The following is a 16,551-nucleotide window of genomic DNA, read 5'->3' as shown; positions in this document are numbered from 1 at the left end:
ATTGATTATCATAAAGTTACAGTGCTTTGAAACAGCATGAGGGCAGAATGAACTGCTGTATAAAACCAGGTTGTTATGTTTGAAATGTAAGTTAGATGGTTCATAAAAACTTTTTTTTACATAGAAGGATCAAATCATGTTATTTAAATCACTCCTGGGCTAGTCCACTGGCCACAACTGTTTCGAATTTGAATATAATTGATATGGAGAGCTTGGCTGTTCTCTTTCAAATAATGTTTCCAAAACAGGATTAACATGTCAGAAAAATTATGACCCAAAGCATTCTCGGCAGGCTGGTGGCATTCCCTCAAGAACGGTTTTACAAAAAAGAAGAAACTTTGTGACACTTTGGAAAACTCATCCATATTAACAGCTAAAATTACATTTTAGTGTCAACTTCTTAACAGAATTTCGGGAACCTGTAAACAATTATGTAATTTAATTGTTCATTAGAGTATCCTACACATAAAATGTGTTAATCGGAATCATTTCACCTGTGGACATGTTCAAAAGCATACAATGTTCATTAAAAGTTTCAAGAATCAAATTTAAAATTGCATTCATAGCACATTTAAATATATTTGTCAATCCCAGATGCATCTAACCAACAGCAATTTATTTAATAAACTAGTTCATTCCTTTCCATTGTACTCCGAAGAAGCATATAAGTGGTCAAGACCCTCAAATATAAAATGTGTAGATCAGAATAGTGAGGGGGGTGTCATTTTCTCTCATCTTAAGAGAGTCTCTGTGGCACCTTGCTCTAGGCATCTCTTGTCCATCCCAGTTGTGATGTCATGGAGTTTCCATCAGTTCCACTTGTGATGTCATGGAACCTTGACTGGCCATTGGTTCTGTCCCGGGTGGTCAGACAGAGGCACCTGGACTGAGCTTTTGCCAACTTCATAGCTCGTGGTGATAGCTTTTTTTGTTTTTAACTGATAATGAAACCATAGTCCTGCTCTTCAGCATAAAGGAATTTCAGAAACGTTAAGATTTTGGCAACACCTCTGGAAATGGCACTTTCTTTCACTTTACATCAGAAAACACATGTTTAGAAGATGAGGAGATGCATTTGTCCTGAAGTTGAGAAAGATGTGAACAAGTGAAGTCTTGAGCCCACCCAAGTCTTTGTACCATCAGGTGAGACAGGGAACCAAGCAGCACTGAGGAAGGAGCTGCGGAAGAGAGAGTAGCTACAGCTGCATTATGTCCCAACAGTTCCTCTGACTGACCAAGAAAGAGGGATTCAAAGCAGAACGGAGTGCTTTCCACCAGCAGAACCCTTCCAGGAGGGGGGCTAATGTGTGCATTTGTAAGGAGCTTCAGGTTGACTCCGCGAAATCTGCTTACGGCTGCCTCGTGAGGATCCCAGAGCAAGGGGCCAAGAGTTGCTTCAGTGCGGCTGCCCAAGACCTGCATGAGTAAATCGAGGTTGGAGACATCTCTCCAGTTTTTGTGTAAGGAACTTTTGTATGTGTGGCGTAGGGGTCAATGCTACTTCATTGCGCCGATGCAACCATATTCATGCCCGCTACTCAGCTAGTGATCTTTTCTAGACGACATTTGGCCATGAGGCTCACCAGGGCCCCACACATGATTGACAAACATTTGAAACCCACCTTAATTGTTTGGGAACCAGTGTGCATTAAATTTATATTTAGAAACAGATTAGAAACTATTGTTTATGTTCCTTTGAAGTGTAGCAACACTGGGCGTTGAGTGGCTGGTAAACAATGTCTTGCGATTAAGTCAGTTTTGACCAAGAGTTTGTCTAACCATGTAGTGCATGTACAAAGTGGCATGCCGTGGGGGAGGCGTGCATCTTGCCTACACTGTTGGTGTGAGTAGTTGTGTCCTCCTCTGCATCTTCACCTGTGGGAACCATTTGCTCCTCAGCCTTTAGTTCTGTGGTTGTGCATCTTCTGTGATGGACTATTGAGGAGTCCTGAGGCAGCTCAAGCCTTGCTCTGCTGGGTTCTTTAAGGCAGGACTGGCCAACTTTGATTTTTCACAAACCTCTGGGAACCAAGGAAGCATTTTGCTGCAGTTCATGCCATGTTTTAGCACTGCGTAAATAATGTCTCAGTGTAAGCATCAGTGGTTTCTGGCCATCCAAGGAGACCAATCCGGTATTTTATATGTTTGTATAAAATACTGTAAAATAGCGGTAAGTGTAGGAATTGCATTCCTTTAGGAGAAAAAATGCATTGAAAACTGCAGGTCCTGCCTTCACTTGAATGAAAAAGGGCTGTATCGGTAGACATTTTATTGGCAGTATAGTGTGGAGTGCTAGAATGTGGCACTGCTACAGTGTCCCTAAACTTTTTAAGAAAGTTTATTTATTTGCATTATTTGTTTGTAGTCTGCTTTAATATGTAGATTCACCTCTGGGTTTAAAAAACTTTTTTTTATGTTCCAATGATATTCAAGTATCGAAATTTTTTCTGAGTTTTGTCACTATTTGCCAGTATTGGTTTGCTTCAATGCATGTTTACTGTTGCAAATGCTGAGTTGCTTCTCACGGTGGCATAAAGGCATTGTATTGTTACGTTTGTTACGTCATGTGATGAATGCCTTCCTTCGCTGGGGCGCTTTGTGTCTTGTACCTGTGCTCTCATTGAATACTGGCTGGAGGTAGGCATTCCTTAGGTTAACATCTTTGGTGTTTTAGGATTAGTGGCTGTGAGTAGATGGTCGACAGACTGAAACCCTTGCAATTTTTAGTAGCTTTTGTAGTTGAAGGTAGGTGCCCTGTAAGCCCGCTGCGGTCACTGTCTGGACATTTTTAGGTACCCAGGTTGGTGTACTGTAGACACGCAGTCATTCCTGTTTTTAAAAGTGTGGTTTTGTATTAAGGTGGGTAGACAAAATCTCAAGATTTGGTGCATCATGTGTTTTGTTTGTGTGAGTATATGAGAGAGCATGTGGGTTTGTGGTTTGCATGGATGCATGTATGAGAGTTGGGTGACTGTATATTGGAGTCATGCCTGCCTTAGTGGCATGGTTCTTGTGTTGTTATCCCATATGTATGCACCTGTGTGCCTTGGTTTCAAGATGTCTTTAGTGTTTATAGGTGTGGAGTTCCTTATGGTTTGCTTTTCTTGGTGTAGCTTTTAAATCTTATGTTGTGTAGTTGGGAAGAACAACATGCCATCTGGTTGTGAGCCTTTTAGAATGTTTTACCAGCTTGTGTTGTTGTGTCTTTATTCCCTGTGTTCTAATGAAACGAGGGAGGAGTGTGGCACCCTGCTACCTGTTTGTCTTGTTGTTCTGAGCTATTAAATCATTACCAGTCTTTGTTTCACACGCGGATGACACCAGTGGTGGTCTCGGTGACAGAAACTCCCAAATCCAACCATCTGCAACTAGTTCCATGCCTGGAAAAATAGGAACCTGGATGGCCAACTGTTGCCTTAAATTGAACTGGGTTGTGGTTACAAACAGGAGCAACCCTAGAACCTGAACCAGGGGTAGTTAACACTACAGTCCAAACAATGGTTCAAGTACACCACTAAGAATAAGGACAATTTTTCGAGAAAAAAAATTGGGGAAGAGTGATCCCTAAATGAGAAAAGAAAAAAGTGCTACCCAACTAATAAAACAACCATACCCATGTATAAATAATTTTTCTTGATTTTCAAAAAATAATTTTTTAATATTATGAAACAAAACGTATCAAAGATATATGTGCAATAGCGATGGCGCTCATACAGTTAAACATAAAGGGTTACAAATGTAAACAATAACAGGTGTAAACAGACAAGTTGTGGCTAAGGAAGAAATACAAAAGCAGATATCAAAACAAAACAAAAATACACAACAAAACAAATTGTGTCCTCATTGGTTAGAGCCACACTTTTGGCGTCGATAGCGTTTCAACCTATAGATAAATGGAGGGTCATCATCAGGACAAAACATCAAGTGAAGGAGCGTCCACTGTATTTCAATAAAAACGTCTAAAATGGAATATATGTACATGGGTATCAGACAAATCATTACCAGTCTTTGTTTCACCAGTGGTGGTCTCGGTAGCAGAAACTCACAAATCCAACCATCTGCAACTAGTTCCATGCCTGCAAAAAATAGGAGCCTGGATGGCCAACTGTAGCCTTAAATTGAACGGGGATAAAATGGAGCTCATGTTCCTAGATAATGGATCAGGCCCACGGTCTGAGATTAACTGGCTGGTAAACTGGGGACTCCCGCCCACTCCTAAAACTTCCATAAAGAACTTGGGGATGTGTTGAGACCAAAACCTAACTATAGAAATTCAGACCAAAAAACTCTTGGAGATCTGCTTCAGCATCCTTCGTATGATCTAAAAAATCCTGAGCTTAATCCCAGAAAAATCGAAAAAAACGGTTGTACAGGCTCTGGTAGTCTCACGTCTGGACTACGGCAACTCTTTGCACCTCGGCTCCCCCAAATATGTCACAGATAGGTTACAGGTGGTGCAGAACGCAGCATCCATACTGCTTCACAAAATCCCCAGACATCAATCAGTAAGATCATCTTTGAAGAAGCTTCACTGGTTACCAATCCAGGCCAGGGTTAAATTAAAGGCCTTCTGCCTGGCCCACAAGGCCATACACGGGAGAGGCCCAACTATGCTACAAGCCTTGGTCTCCCAGTACTCTCCCCACAGATGCCTTGCGTCAGGAGCCAGCTTCCTGAGGAACACACCAAAAATAAGGTGAGCAAGATGGGGTGGAAGATCCTTTTAACACCTAGCCCTAAACTCTGGAATAGCATGGACCTAAACTAAGGCTAACCAAGAACAGTGTTTCAGAAAACAACTCAAAACTTGGCTGTTCCATTAAGACCTCACACCTTGTTTGCTCTTCTCGGTAGCGCTGGGATGCCTGCGGGTAGCCAAGCACTTTATAAATCCCTTAAACTTAAACTTGTTGGCATTCTCTCTTGCCACAGAACCTTTGTCTTGTCCTTGGTTATGGGGATGGGGATGATGGCAGAAACCGGGGTTCATCTTCTTCCGTGATCATCTTAGCTCTGGTGAAGTCTTCACTATAAACTTATAGTCAGACACCTATGTACCTACCACTTCTTTCCATGATACAGAGGGGCATATTTACTAGAAACTAGCGGAGCGCAGTGTTACACCAAAATTGGTAACACGGCACTCCATCCGTTTCAAAACACAGGGATGCGCCGTATTTACAAGAATGTGGCACACCCCTGCGTTTCCCCTAGCGCTGCTACTAAAGAAGCTGCCTAGTGCGCTGCAGGGGTGGTTGTTTATGTGCAGGAAGGGTCACCTTTCTGCACATACACAATCTTTACAGGCGATTTGATGTTTCCATGTGTGCTGCAGAATGCAGCACACATGGAAAGAGCAAAATATCTCCTTGTATCACCTGCTTAAGACAAGGTATTCCATGGCCATAATGCTGACGCTGCCCCATACCTTGCAAATATGGGGCAGCATCAAAAAGCAATGGATGTTGTGGCAGAATGCTCACAGCAACCCCCATTGCACGTCCCTTTCACTCTAAGTGCTGCTTGAGTATGGACATTATTTACAAGGCGGTGTTAAGCCACATTAAATGGCTTAACGCCACCTTGTAATTAAGGCGAAGGACTTAATGCCACCATAATTTCAGAAAAAGTGAATTCGGGTGGCATTAACCCCTTGCAAAAATGCCCCAGAGTATTCTGATAATCATCGCAGATCTAACATATTTCATAACATTCATGTACATTTACTTGGAATTGAGAAACCTCTCAATACTGAGACATTTATTTTGGGTTGAATACGTTCTGTAACTTATTCTCTCTTTAAGCCCTCTGGTGACCCTCTCAACCCAGCACTGAAACTAGAGTGACCTCCAGTGACCATTTGAGCCCCCCATTTATTCTACTGTGGGCATTAGAAGATGAAGTTGTGATCTTCGAGATGTTATGGAAGGGACTCATTGTTTTGTTTGTGTTGCAGTTTAATTAGGTGGCCTTCAAACGAGGGGCTGCTCAACTGGCCCGACCTGCTCAGCGATCCCTCCATCATGGGCAGTACCATTCAGAGACTGAAGAGGGGGCGAGCCAGCCGTCATCTTGGAATCGATGCCCCTGTCCCCAGCATGGAGGAGGATAGTGTTTCGTTTGCAGTCACCCAGGCTCAAAGCAGATTCTTGTCGGCTTCAGGTAAGAGCAGAAGTTCACAAAAAGCAGCCTTAATGGATTTCCTCTTGCAAGGAATATTGGTTTCAAATGAAAACGTTTTCCTTTTGTGTGTTTGATGTAATTCCCTAAGTGGCCAAGGGTATGCCCAGACATTGGTCCCTAGCTAACTGAGCCTAACTAGGCTGAAACTGGACTGGGGATGCGTGTGTTCCATAGCGGAGGGAGCTTCGGCTGGCTGTTCAGGATGGACTTTTCCTAGCAGGAGCAGGGCCCGTCCCAATTTGCATATGGCAGGATTCTGTCTTGAATAAGGAAGTGGGTGAAAAACAAAGGCTTGGAATGCAACCCAGAGTGATTGCCAGTGGTTTAGACTATTTGCAAGCACTCCTCCAATCATCTTTTGTGTCTTTGATATAATACACTACGTATGCAAGGGTATGCCCAGATGTGGTTACCTTGCGCACTGTGCCACAAGATCCAATTTATTCCTCACTCGCACGGCTGAAACCGGTCTGCGTTGCTTGTATTCCTTTCTGGAGGAGCTTTATTCTGGCGGTCCTGAATGAACAATTCCCATGAGGATGTGGGTCGGTACTGATTTGTCTACAGTGAAGGAAAAACTATGGCCTACCCAGAGTGATTTCCAGTGGCTTAGACTATTCACAAGCATGCATCCCATTCCCCCTTAGTCTGTTTGTATTCTATACCCTTATAGCCCGCTGTAGCGTGCAAGGGACTTTAGCAAGGGAGCAGGCCTTTAATGGCCGGTAAAGCCGAGCTACGGCGAGCTATAAGGCTATTAGAACATCCCGCCGCTAGAGGCAAAAAGTTTCTAACAAATAAAACAAGGCCTCTGTGAGCCCGAGGGGATTTAAATCCCCTCGAGCTCACAGAGGCCTTTGCTCACAGCAATGCCTGTGTCCAACAAACATTGGAATGTTGCAGCTCCGAGCTTTTACCAGCCGTTAGCAGTCCGGAGCTCTCCATTGTCTTCAGTGGAGCTCCCAACATTCCAATGCTCTAATATAGCCTAATAGCCCACTGTAGCAGGCTATACCGACCATTAAAGGCCCGCTCCTGTGTTATAGCCCTGAGCCGAAGGTGATGGCCTTTGACAAGGGAGAAGGTCTGTAATGACCGTTATAGCCCGCTACAGAGGGCTATAAGGCTATTAGAAAATTCCGTCCTTAGAAGGCAGAATTTTCTAATTTGTAAAACAAAGACCTCACGGAGCCCGAGGGGTTGAAATCCCCTCGGGCTCCATGAGGCCTTTGTTCACAGCAACAGCTGTGAACAAACATTGGAATGTTGATGCTTCGGGCTTCTACCAGCCATTAGTAGCCCGGAGCACTCCATTGTCTTCAATGGAGCACTCAACATTCCAATGGTCTGATAGTCAATAAAAACTTTTGCTGTGACTACATTGTAGAGAAATCTTTTAGCATAGCTTGCATCTTAAATGTACATGTACACACTGGTCCTCGATCAGCACCCGTTATTTGTGTTCCCCTGGATTTCTATGTATTCCTCATACTATTATTTATTCTGGAGTTGCCACTTAAAGCTGAACTGTTCCTCTAATAATTCAATTGCTTTACAGATGCAGCAAGCGCTTTATCACCTCCCCATGAGCTGGGGCTTTACACGCGCACGGAGACGCACCTGCTGACTGGATTGTAAGTAAACATCTTATGTTGGTTGATAGATGCTTAAATAAATTGACAGTGGCTTTTTCTAGGACCAGTCATTTTGGTAATTGCACATGTAGTTTCAGGTTAAGTGCGCAAAATAGTCCTTTTGCACAAAGAAGTTCCTTGCACTTATTCAAAGATTTGTGTGAATAGAGAAATATTTGTAAGTTCAGTAGATTTTTGTTTTTGCAGTTGCAAATGTAGGATTATAGGCTGGTTTTGTGGCCATTTCTGCCTGATCCTAACTGAATAAGTAGGTGAACACCCACAATCATATATATTTGTAGGTATTCACATTCGGCTTGCAGGTAGCTTTGCAGGAAATTGGCTCCTGCCCATGGCATAAGAAAGCCGGCACCAATGGAAAGGGAGCATGCCCATATTTATCAGGGATGTTGAGGAAAAGGTAACTTTACAGGGAACATATGTTTCCAATGAAGAAGCAAAAAAAATGTAATTGGGCAAAAGTTTGTTTGTATCGAATTTCTGAATGCAGATTGTTTCACCTGTTGACAATTTTACACAATGTGTACTCCTGGACAACTAGGACTAACTGTTTTATTTTGGGGGGGGAAATATCCCAGGATTCTTTCTGAGATCCCTAAAAGTCACACATTAGAGCAGTCTTATGTGAGTTGATCCTTAACTTTTTCATATATTTTGTTTAATTGGACCTTATTGCCAAACCCAAAACACTATAGAAAAATGAAAACATAGTCAAGTAAACATGGTATAAAAGTGGTACGTAAAATTATGTATATTTTGCTAAATATTTGAGTCAAAGTATAGACTAGTCAAGGGTTACGGGAATCGAGACTTGGTCTATTCATTTTGTAACAATATAGCGACCCCCTTCGCTAGGCTGGTAGGGGATGTATGCAGAGGAAGATAAGACAGAAGTGATTGGATATGGGCACCTGTGTAGCCATATTCAACAGTGAGATTCGTGACTGCAGGGCTGCCAATGGAACAAATTATTTACTGTCTTAGACCTTCAGTGTGGACCATAGCTGATCTATGTGGCTAACAAAAAGAGGGAGAAAACCTGCCTGTTGGGGGACTTCCACTGTTTCTCATGCCTTAATACCAGTGCTCATTATTATGTTCTGTCTCTCTGCCCTTTTGCAGGATGAAGGGTTGAGTTACATTGGTATTTCATAAAGGAATATATATTTATTGATGCCAATGAAACAATACAAGTGCTTCAAACCTAAAAAACAAAAATCATGTTAATGAAGTAATGAAAGTTTGATGATTCAGTTTTTGCATTAACTATGATTTAATTCTTGGATAAACTTCAATTTGATTTAAATCAAAATTGATTTAGCCTGACTGGCGAGTGTGGCTGCAGCCCTTCATAGGACTGGTGAGCACACCCCTACCACCAGCTATTCATAACTATCTACATGTGTTCAGATGACAGAGAACGCTCCAAGAAAGCACGCCAGAGAATGAAATTCGATTCAGTGAAACTGATACTACATAAAATCAGATTGCATTTCTCCAGATTTATAATAACTAAATATATTTATATGGTTTACAGTTATGTGTTAGCATTGCATTTCCAAAAGTGCTATTACCACATCCAAATGTTCTAATATAACATCACAGAATGAAAACAGCAAGCCTTTCCACTAGCAGCAAAACCCTCACTGCAAATCGGCACAAATAAAAACATAAAACTTGGAGAAACTCCACTTCCGCCCAATATTCCCCAATTGAGGTGTGAGGAAACTGTTGCTGACAACTCACTGCAATGATGTATACCTGTGCTCCTAGCCATACCATGAGCTAACGTGTACTGTTTTCCCTTCCAGGGCTGGGGTGTTTACTGACAAGACGGAAACCATCGCAATGCAGAAATTGAACGAGAAAGGGCAGAGCTTAAAGTCAACAGCCAGAGAGGTGTCACGTTCCGCCAAGTCAACAAGAACAGGTAACTCAGTCAACATGCCACCAAAACAATGGTTCAACCACCCTCACCGGTGCCTTAGACTACTGTTTCTTGCTACCTATATGGCCACCACATTCTCAGCTCTCATTGCTGCAGGTTGCTTCAAAAACAGCTGCTCTATCAAATTCAAATTCAAATAATCTTTATTCGGTGTGAAAAATCTCACCATAAAAGAATACACTCACAGAATATTTACACATGTGCAAATATATCAATAATACATGAGGATACGTTAAAAATTATAAAAAGATAAAATAGGGTAGTCATAAAGTACCATGTTGACACAAAATGCGATATAGGGTATAAGGTTTGTCCCGGGAGCAATACATTTGTCTTTGAGGGGGAAAGTGCTAGTGCTTAAATGTGCAGAGTTGGATCAAAGTAGTGCAAAACATTACATCTCAAAATTACAGTACAACACTTCTTAAAAGTCATATATTTACATGCTAGTTAAAACAGTTGTCCAATTAAAAAGAGAAAAAACACATTATATCAATACATATTACATTTGGATCGATTTCCTGCACCTAAAAACATTTTTTAAAAAGGTTGTTATAGAGGCCATTACATAAGGTGTCTCCAACTGTTGAAGGACTATAAGGGCTGGACGACATTGCCTCAAACCAAGTAGTTTTAACAGAGGAATAATCCATAAATTCCTCTGCGCTGAATAAAATTTACAAAAGAATACCACATGAATGGTCGATTGACCTGACGTATCATCACAAGGACATTTACACAGTACATTTGACCAATCATTAGCTGTAGGGAAGCTAGTTAATCTATGTAAAATGCCTAAACGAAAACGAGTTAAAAGAAATTTTTCATAGTCAGATACTGTCAGGTCTAGGTATGGTTGCAATTTAAAAGATGTTAAAATAAGGTTATGCGCCTGGACCGTTTTTTTGTTCATTTCTATACAGAGCCTCTGGTCATTAAGAAAACCTAAGGACTCTTTCTTAAGGTCCTTCCTAGATATCCTGAGCATAGTGGTAGGATCATCGTAAAATTCTTGGTGACCCAGATTATATAGGAATGTTTTAACATAAAGCAACCATTTAACTTGTTTCACTCCAAGACCCATACAATCAGTGATAATCAAGCGATTAAGTTTCAATTCCTCCATTGTCCAGACTCTATGCCACAGCAGAATCGGTTGAATCTTTATGGTGTCTTCCAAATATGTCAGCCCTAATTCTGTGTGGCAAATAAAAGAGGAAGTGCTATTTGGAACCATTAATAGAAACCTTAAAAAAATATTCTCGACTACCTGGATGGGATATACATCCATGTATCCCCAAACACCCGCTCCATATGTGGCTACAGTAACACATTTAGCTTTGTATATATTTAGTAGTGCCACCGTTGGTCGTCTGCCCATTTTCCTACTAAAGTTGGAAAGGGCAGAAAGGGTTCTTATAAATAGTAGCCTTCTAGTTCGGACTGCCTCCAGCCAGGAACCCTTACGTTCGAAAAGGATGCCGAGGTAGGAAAATGTTTTAGTACATTCGATCCGTTTTTTATCAATAAAAATGGTCTGGGGCTTTATGCATCTAGTCCCACAATTCATTATAAGTGTCTTGGATGAATTAATGGTTAAGCCCCTCTCTGACATAAAATTTGCAAAACTATCTACAACCCTTTGTAATCCTTGTGACGTACGAGCCATTAAGACCGCATCGTCTGCGTATAATAATGCAGGGATGGGTCGCTTAGCAACTAGTGGTAGGTCCCTGCACTCCTGCATTAAAACCTTTTCCAAACTATTTATATATAGCGTAAAAAGAAATGGAGCAAGGACGCAGCCTTGTCTCACACCACGCCTCACTTTAAAGTGTCTAGTGCATTCCCCCTTTATCCCATAACGAACCTGCGCCTTGGCCCCATGATATAACTGCCTTAAAAAGGAGATCAAATCCACCTCCACACCCATCTCCTCGAGTATGTGCCATAATTTATTGTGTATGATGCAATCAAACGCTGATGACAAGTCAACGAAAGCAAGGTATATTGGACCATTTTTGGCTTTAATGTATTTATTCATTAAGATGTTGAGATTAAGGCCCTGCTCTATTGTTCCTAATTTTTTACGGAACCCATATTGCAAATCACTTAGCACTGCCTGTTCCTCCGCCCAGTCCTGTAATCTATTTAGGATCACTCGGCCTACAATTTTTATGGTACTATCCAACAGCTGCTCTATCTCTATTAGCCTTCATATGTTTACATAGGCAAACAGTGCAACCATTGGTCATCTCCTAAAGAAGAAAATCGCCAGATGCATTATTTCAATTGCTGTGCTCCTCCTGCACACATCCTCTAGGTTTGTCGCTGATGTTTGTTGTGGGTGATGTTAGTAGTGCTATTTTGGTGGCCTTGTCGACAGCTCTTATGATGCACTGAAGCTATACGGTGTGAATACAAGAGCCAAGAGGGGCTTCGGCACTCCCACTAATGGTCAGGTGGGACCGTCACCAGCAGCCGGGGCAAGATAAGGCTGAGGCCCATTTTCAATATCACTGTATGCCTCTCTATAAATGCCACTGTGACCGAAGATCTGTTCCTGAAAATAACAAGTTTTAGTCCCAATGCTTTATGTATGATTGTGTAACTATTCAGTGCTGTGTAATCATGTATGCACACATTCTACATCCTGCCTGTGTTATCTGCCATTTATGTACCTGGGTAACCTCGGGGATGTACTGGAGTAGAGTAGGGTATCATTCAAAATGTTATTTATCATCAGGAGACACCTCGCCAAATACCTCATTCGAATCAGATATTTTTCTAAAATTTAAGCTGAGAAACATCTTAAAGTTGCAAGCTTGTATGCAAATATCAAAACATTGCTGAATGCATAGACAAGTGTTATTCCAAGGATTGATCTCAAGATCTGGAAGGAATTTTTATGGTCTTTCTTTTCACAAAATGTATGGACATTCACCAGTATCTCTGTGCCTTCGTCAGGATCCCCTCTACAAATGCACCCAGATCCAGACAATTACAAGTAGGGAGGTGTCTCTGAATCACCAAATAGTAAACTTTAGACCTGTTTGACCATCAAGTATGCATATCCTCTTGAATGAACTTCACCATATGTAAACTGGCTTCATACATATGTATTGTCATTATCCTGAACATTGGACTGGATTCCCCTATCTAGTGGTGCGATGAGCCCAGGCCTAATTACAAGTATGTACATTTAATGGATTTAGGGCCAGATGTATCAAAGTGTTTTACCCAGTCTGTGTCTATGGGAAAATGTGTTCATACATACGGCCCTTAGACCCTTATACAGCAGCATATTCCCCCACAGATAGACAACGGCCAAAACCCTTTGATACATCAGACCCATAGTTTCTTGTTTCAACTCTACAACTATCTGTCAGCAATGTTCGCTATTGTCTTTATCATTAAGGCAGTGCTTATGAGATAATGGCATGTATCGGTGCTAAACATATGTTCCTTTAGGATGATTAAAATGCAAGTGCATAAAGTCTCACACTAAACTCATTTATTTTCCTTCCGCAGTTCTCAGTGATGCGTTACGGAAGCGCCTTTTTCCATCCTGGTGCACGCACCTAGCACACACTCTGAGCTTTCTTCTCTTTGCTGCCTGCATTGGGGTCTCCATCTGGATCGGGGTGGGCTTCCCCTCCAGCGTCGGGCTGATGTGGCTTATCTCTGGGATATTCAGTTTCCTTTCATCGTTCCTTCTCTTGGAACCAGTAAAGGTAAGGCAACACTTGGGAACTGAGCTAAAGGAATAACCCAGGTAGATTCATATTAGGGTACCAGCATGAGTAACAAGTGATGCTGGCGCTTTATAAGGTTATTTTAACTAGTGCGGTTCTCGCTGATTGCAGGATCTGTTTCTCCTCACATGTGATCGTGGGACTCTCCTCTTACTGTCAGGAGTCAGTTTAGTCATGGAGCCCAAGGTGGCAAGATAGGCTGAACTGATCACTAAAAGCATCCTTGAGAAATGTTTGTTTTAATTTTAGATGCATATAGTGCAGAGAGAGCGTAGCAAACCTGATGCTGCCTAGAATGGCTTGGCCGATTCTCTCCAAGAACATTTTTTTTAATTATTATTCCAAATTGTAATTTTTTCCAAACATAAATTACAATTATATTCTGTATGGTGCTCTAGGTTTTACACTGAGGAGATGCTCATAAAATATTCCAATAATTCAGGGTCTGGGAAAGTATGCCTCTAGAGTAATATTTCTCTACTGCAGCTGATCAAGTGGTGTATGTGCTGATAAATGTAATGTGTGCCTTTCCTTTAGGGCTAGTTGGACTGAGGCTTTTCCCTACACTGTTCCCTGTCCCCACAATTTATCAAGTTTTACCTCTGTCCGGCATGGTCACTCTAACCCAGGGAGAGAATATTCAATTTGTCTCCTTTCATCAATTTTCTAAGAACATATAAGTAAATGATTCCTGCAAGTCTATAAATTTACCGCATATGGCTTTTTACCTAACATCTTTTTTTCAATTTTTTCTGTTCTTTAGAAATTGAATCATGTTTCTCATGTTTTACCAAATGGTTTTAGAGTGAGAAGTTTTGTAGATTCCATAAATCAAAATGCCCTTGGTCAGGGAGTGGCTGCAGGACCAACATATTCTAGCCACACAGAACGGGCTGTAGCAGTGTGGCAGAAATTTTATATCTTCATGTAGTAGAGATCGCGATAATACTAATAACTTGTTTTTTAAATATCGTTTCATACCACTTCTCTGCTGTCTTTAACCATCGTGAATAGTAGTCGTTTCCTGCTATCTAATTTAATTGTGCCCAGTTTATTGACCTTGGATGTATTGAAGGGAAAGTCTACTTTTCTGGGATTCAAAAGATATATCCGGATCGGATCACTTGAGACATAAAAGGATGGTAGCATTCAGGGGACCTGCACTGGATGGTCCTCTCGGCCGCGTGCACATGTGTGGGGATGTATCATGGGCAACAAGCTGCACCACAAGTGGTAACTTCACTTCTGTTTTCCAGGTCCTGTTTGAAGCTCTTTACTTTGCTTTGGTTGCGAAGCGCCTCCACCCCGAGGAGGATGACACGCTGGTGGAGAGCCCACTGGTGCAGCACGTGTCTGAGAAGATCAACAAGGTCCGCCCCCCACAAGGATTTGCCCTTTTTCAAGCCAAGGAGGAGGCCAAGAAGGTGAAACGTCTGCACAAGATGCTGAAGGTATGCAGAGATATGAGTATGTGTGTTGTACTTTATGTTATGTGCCATTGTGTGTCTAATATAGGAAGTAAGACAACATGTTATAGTATATGTATAGATGGCATATATAAGACATGGCATTAGTTACTTTCTGTGATATGTTGAGTTGTTGTACGTTAGATTTCTGGTGCAACAAATGAGGTATTTTCATGCCTTCAGGGCCTGCATGATACTTCACACTCACTGCTGTTTGCCCTGTTTGGAATCCTAACTACAGGCAATGTGATGCTACAAGTCAGTTTACTTAGAGATCTCCTTTAGCATCCGGATGAGTTTTCTGTTTCCTGAGTATTTAGCACCTGCAGGAGCAGAGTTGCAGATGCCTATGTGCACCAAGGTCCTTCTTCCGTAATCATGAAGTAACTGATGTCCAACCGTTTGACAGAATGGTAGCTAATATAGGGATTTCATTTATTCCTTCAATCGCGAATTTAAAGGACCTGTTGCATGTCTTACAGCAGTATTTTATCAATTTCTGTGAAATCTTTACGTTATTTTTAATTAATTTTGCCATTACAAAAGGACATAAGATTTTGCTATCCACTTCATGTGATTTCCTCAGAGTGGAAGGCTGTGTATCTTAGCCTATGCCTTTGTGTCCTTGATAAAATACTCCTGGATGAACTAAATCTGCTTGAACTCTTCAGATGATTTGAGGTTCAAACTAGAGTTTTGATTTTTATCTCCTTTCGGTATGCAGGATGCAGACAGAGAGTGCCGCATTTCATTTTATACTTGTTGAAATATATTATTTCAATATTTAAAAAAAAGTCTAAAGATACTATATTTTAGTCGTGTTACAGAGAAAGGGTGATTGGGAAGGCAGGCTGACATAGACTTCTCCTAATTTCAGGGGTGATGTTTCCTCCGTGAAAAATTAAAAAGAAGAAATTAGAAAATTAACACACGTAGTTTGCCGTTATGGATAGTTTTGTGACCCAGTGTAGTTAGTCAAACCAGTGCCTCAAGCATGTGGCAGAGGTAACGTATTCAGCGCACATTTCGGAAAAGACATCTCATTTTCCCTTTGACACTTTTGCAGCGGCTATATTTAATTATTCCTCTCTGGGCGGACCCTGCCAGCAAGGTAGAAGCCATCCCGGGGGAGAACAACTCTGTGGCAGCTGCTGAATCTGCCCCTTTGGGTAGTGGTTCCTCCTGACTTCTGCCAGTGACTTCCCCTCTTGACTCTCCTGCGCTGTGTGTCACTATAGCACTGCTCTCATGGTTCCGCTACTCGCTACCACCGCCGTCACTGTACCATTGTGGACCCTGAAAATATATCCATGTTCAGGTTACATTATCTGAAAGAAACACGTTAGTTAGATTCCTCACCTTAGAATATCCCCAGGCGTCAGACTGGATCCGGAAGATTTTTGTAGCAATACCCCTTGCGCGTCGCTAGGCGTCGTCTGCGGCTCCGCGTCCGTCGTTGGCGTAGTGCGCCGGAATGACGTCCTCGGAGTACTTAGACACCGCCCCCGCGCGCTGACGTCAGTTCTTCTTTTTTCCGCGCCATT

General features: G+C 41.8%; 1 protein-coding gene across 1 annotated transcript in view; it reads left to right on the top strand.

The window, feature by feature from the left end:
* PKD1 (polycystin 1, transient receptor potential channel interacting) overlaps nucleotides 1–16,551 on the top strand; it is a 408,256-nt gene that overhangs the window by 359,620 nt on the left and 32,085 nt on the right. Inside the window, exons 33-37 of the mRNA XM_085629406.1 lie at nucleotides 5,957–6,162; nucleotides 7,742–7,817; nucleotides 9,650–9,768; nucleotides 13,318–13,520; nucleotides 14,798–14,992. Coding sequence (XP_085485532.1) covers nucleotides 5,957–6,162; nucleotides 7,742–7,817; nucleotides 9,650–9,768; nucleotides 13,318–13,520; nucleotides 14,798–14,992 — 799 coding nt within the window. The remainder of the gene's footprint in view (nucleotides 1–5,956; nucleotides 6,163–7,741; nucleotides 7,818–9,649; nucleotides 9,769–13,317; nucleotides 13,521–14,797; nucleotides 14,993–16,551) is intronic.

This window comes from Triturus cristatus, chromosome 10, assembly GCF_964204655.1.
Source record: "Triturus cristatus chromosome 10, aTriCri1.1, whole genome shotgun sequence".
NCBI classification, from domain to species: Eukaryota; Metazoa; Chordata; class Amphibia; order Caudata; family Salamandridae; genus Triturus; species Triturus cristatus.
The sequence above is the reverse complement of the archived record's forward strand: the minus strand, read 5'-3'. Positions and strand labels throughout refer to the sequence as shown.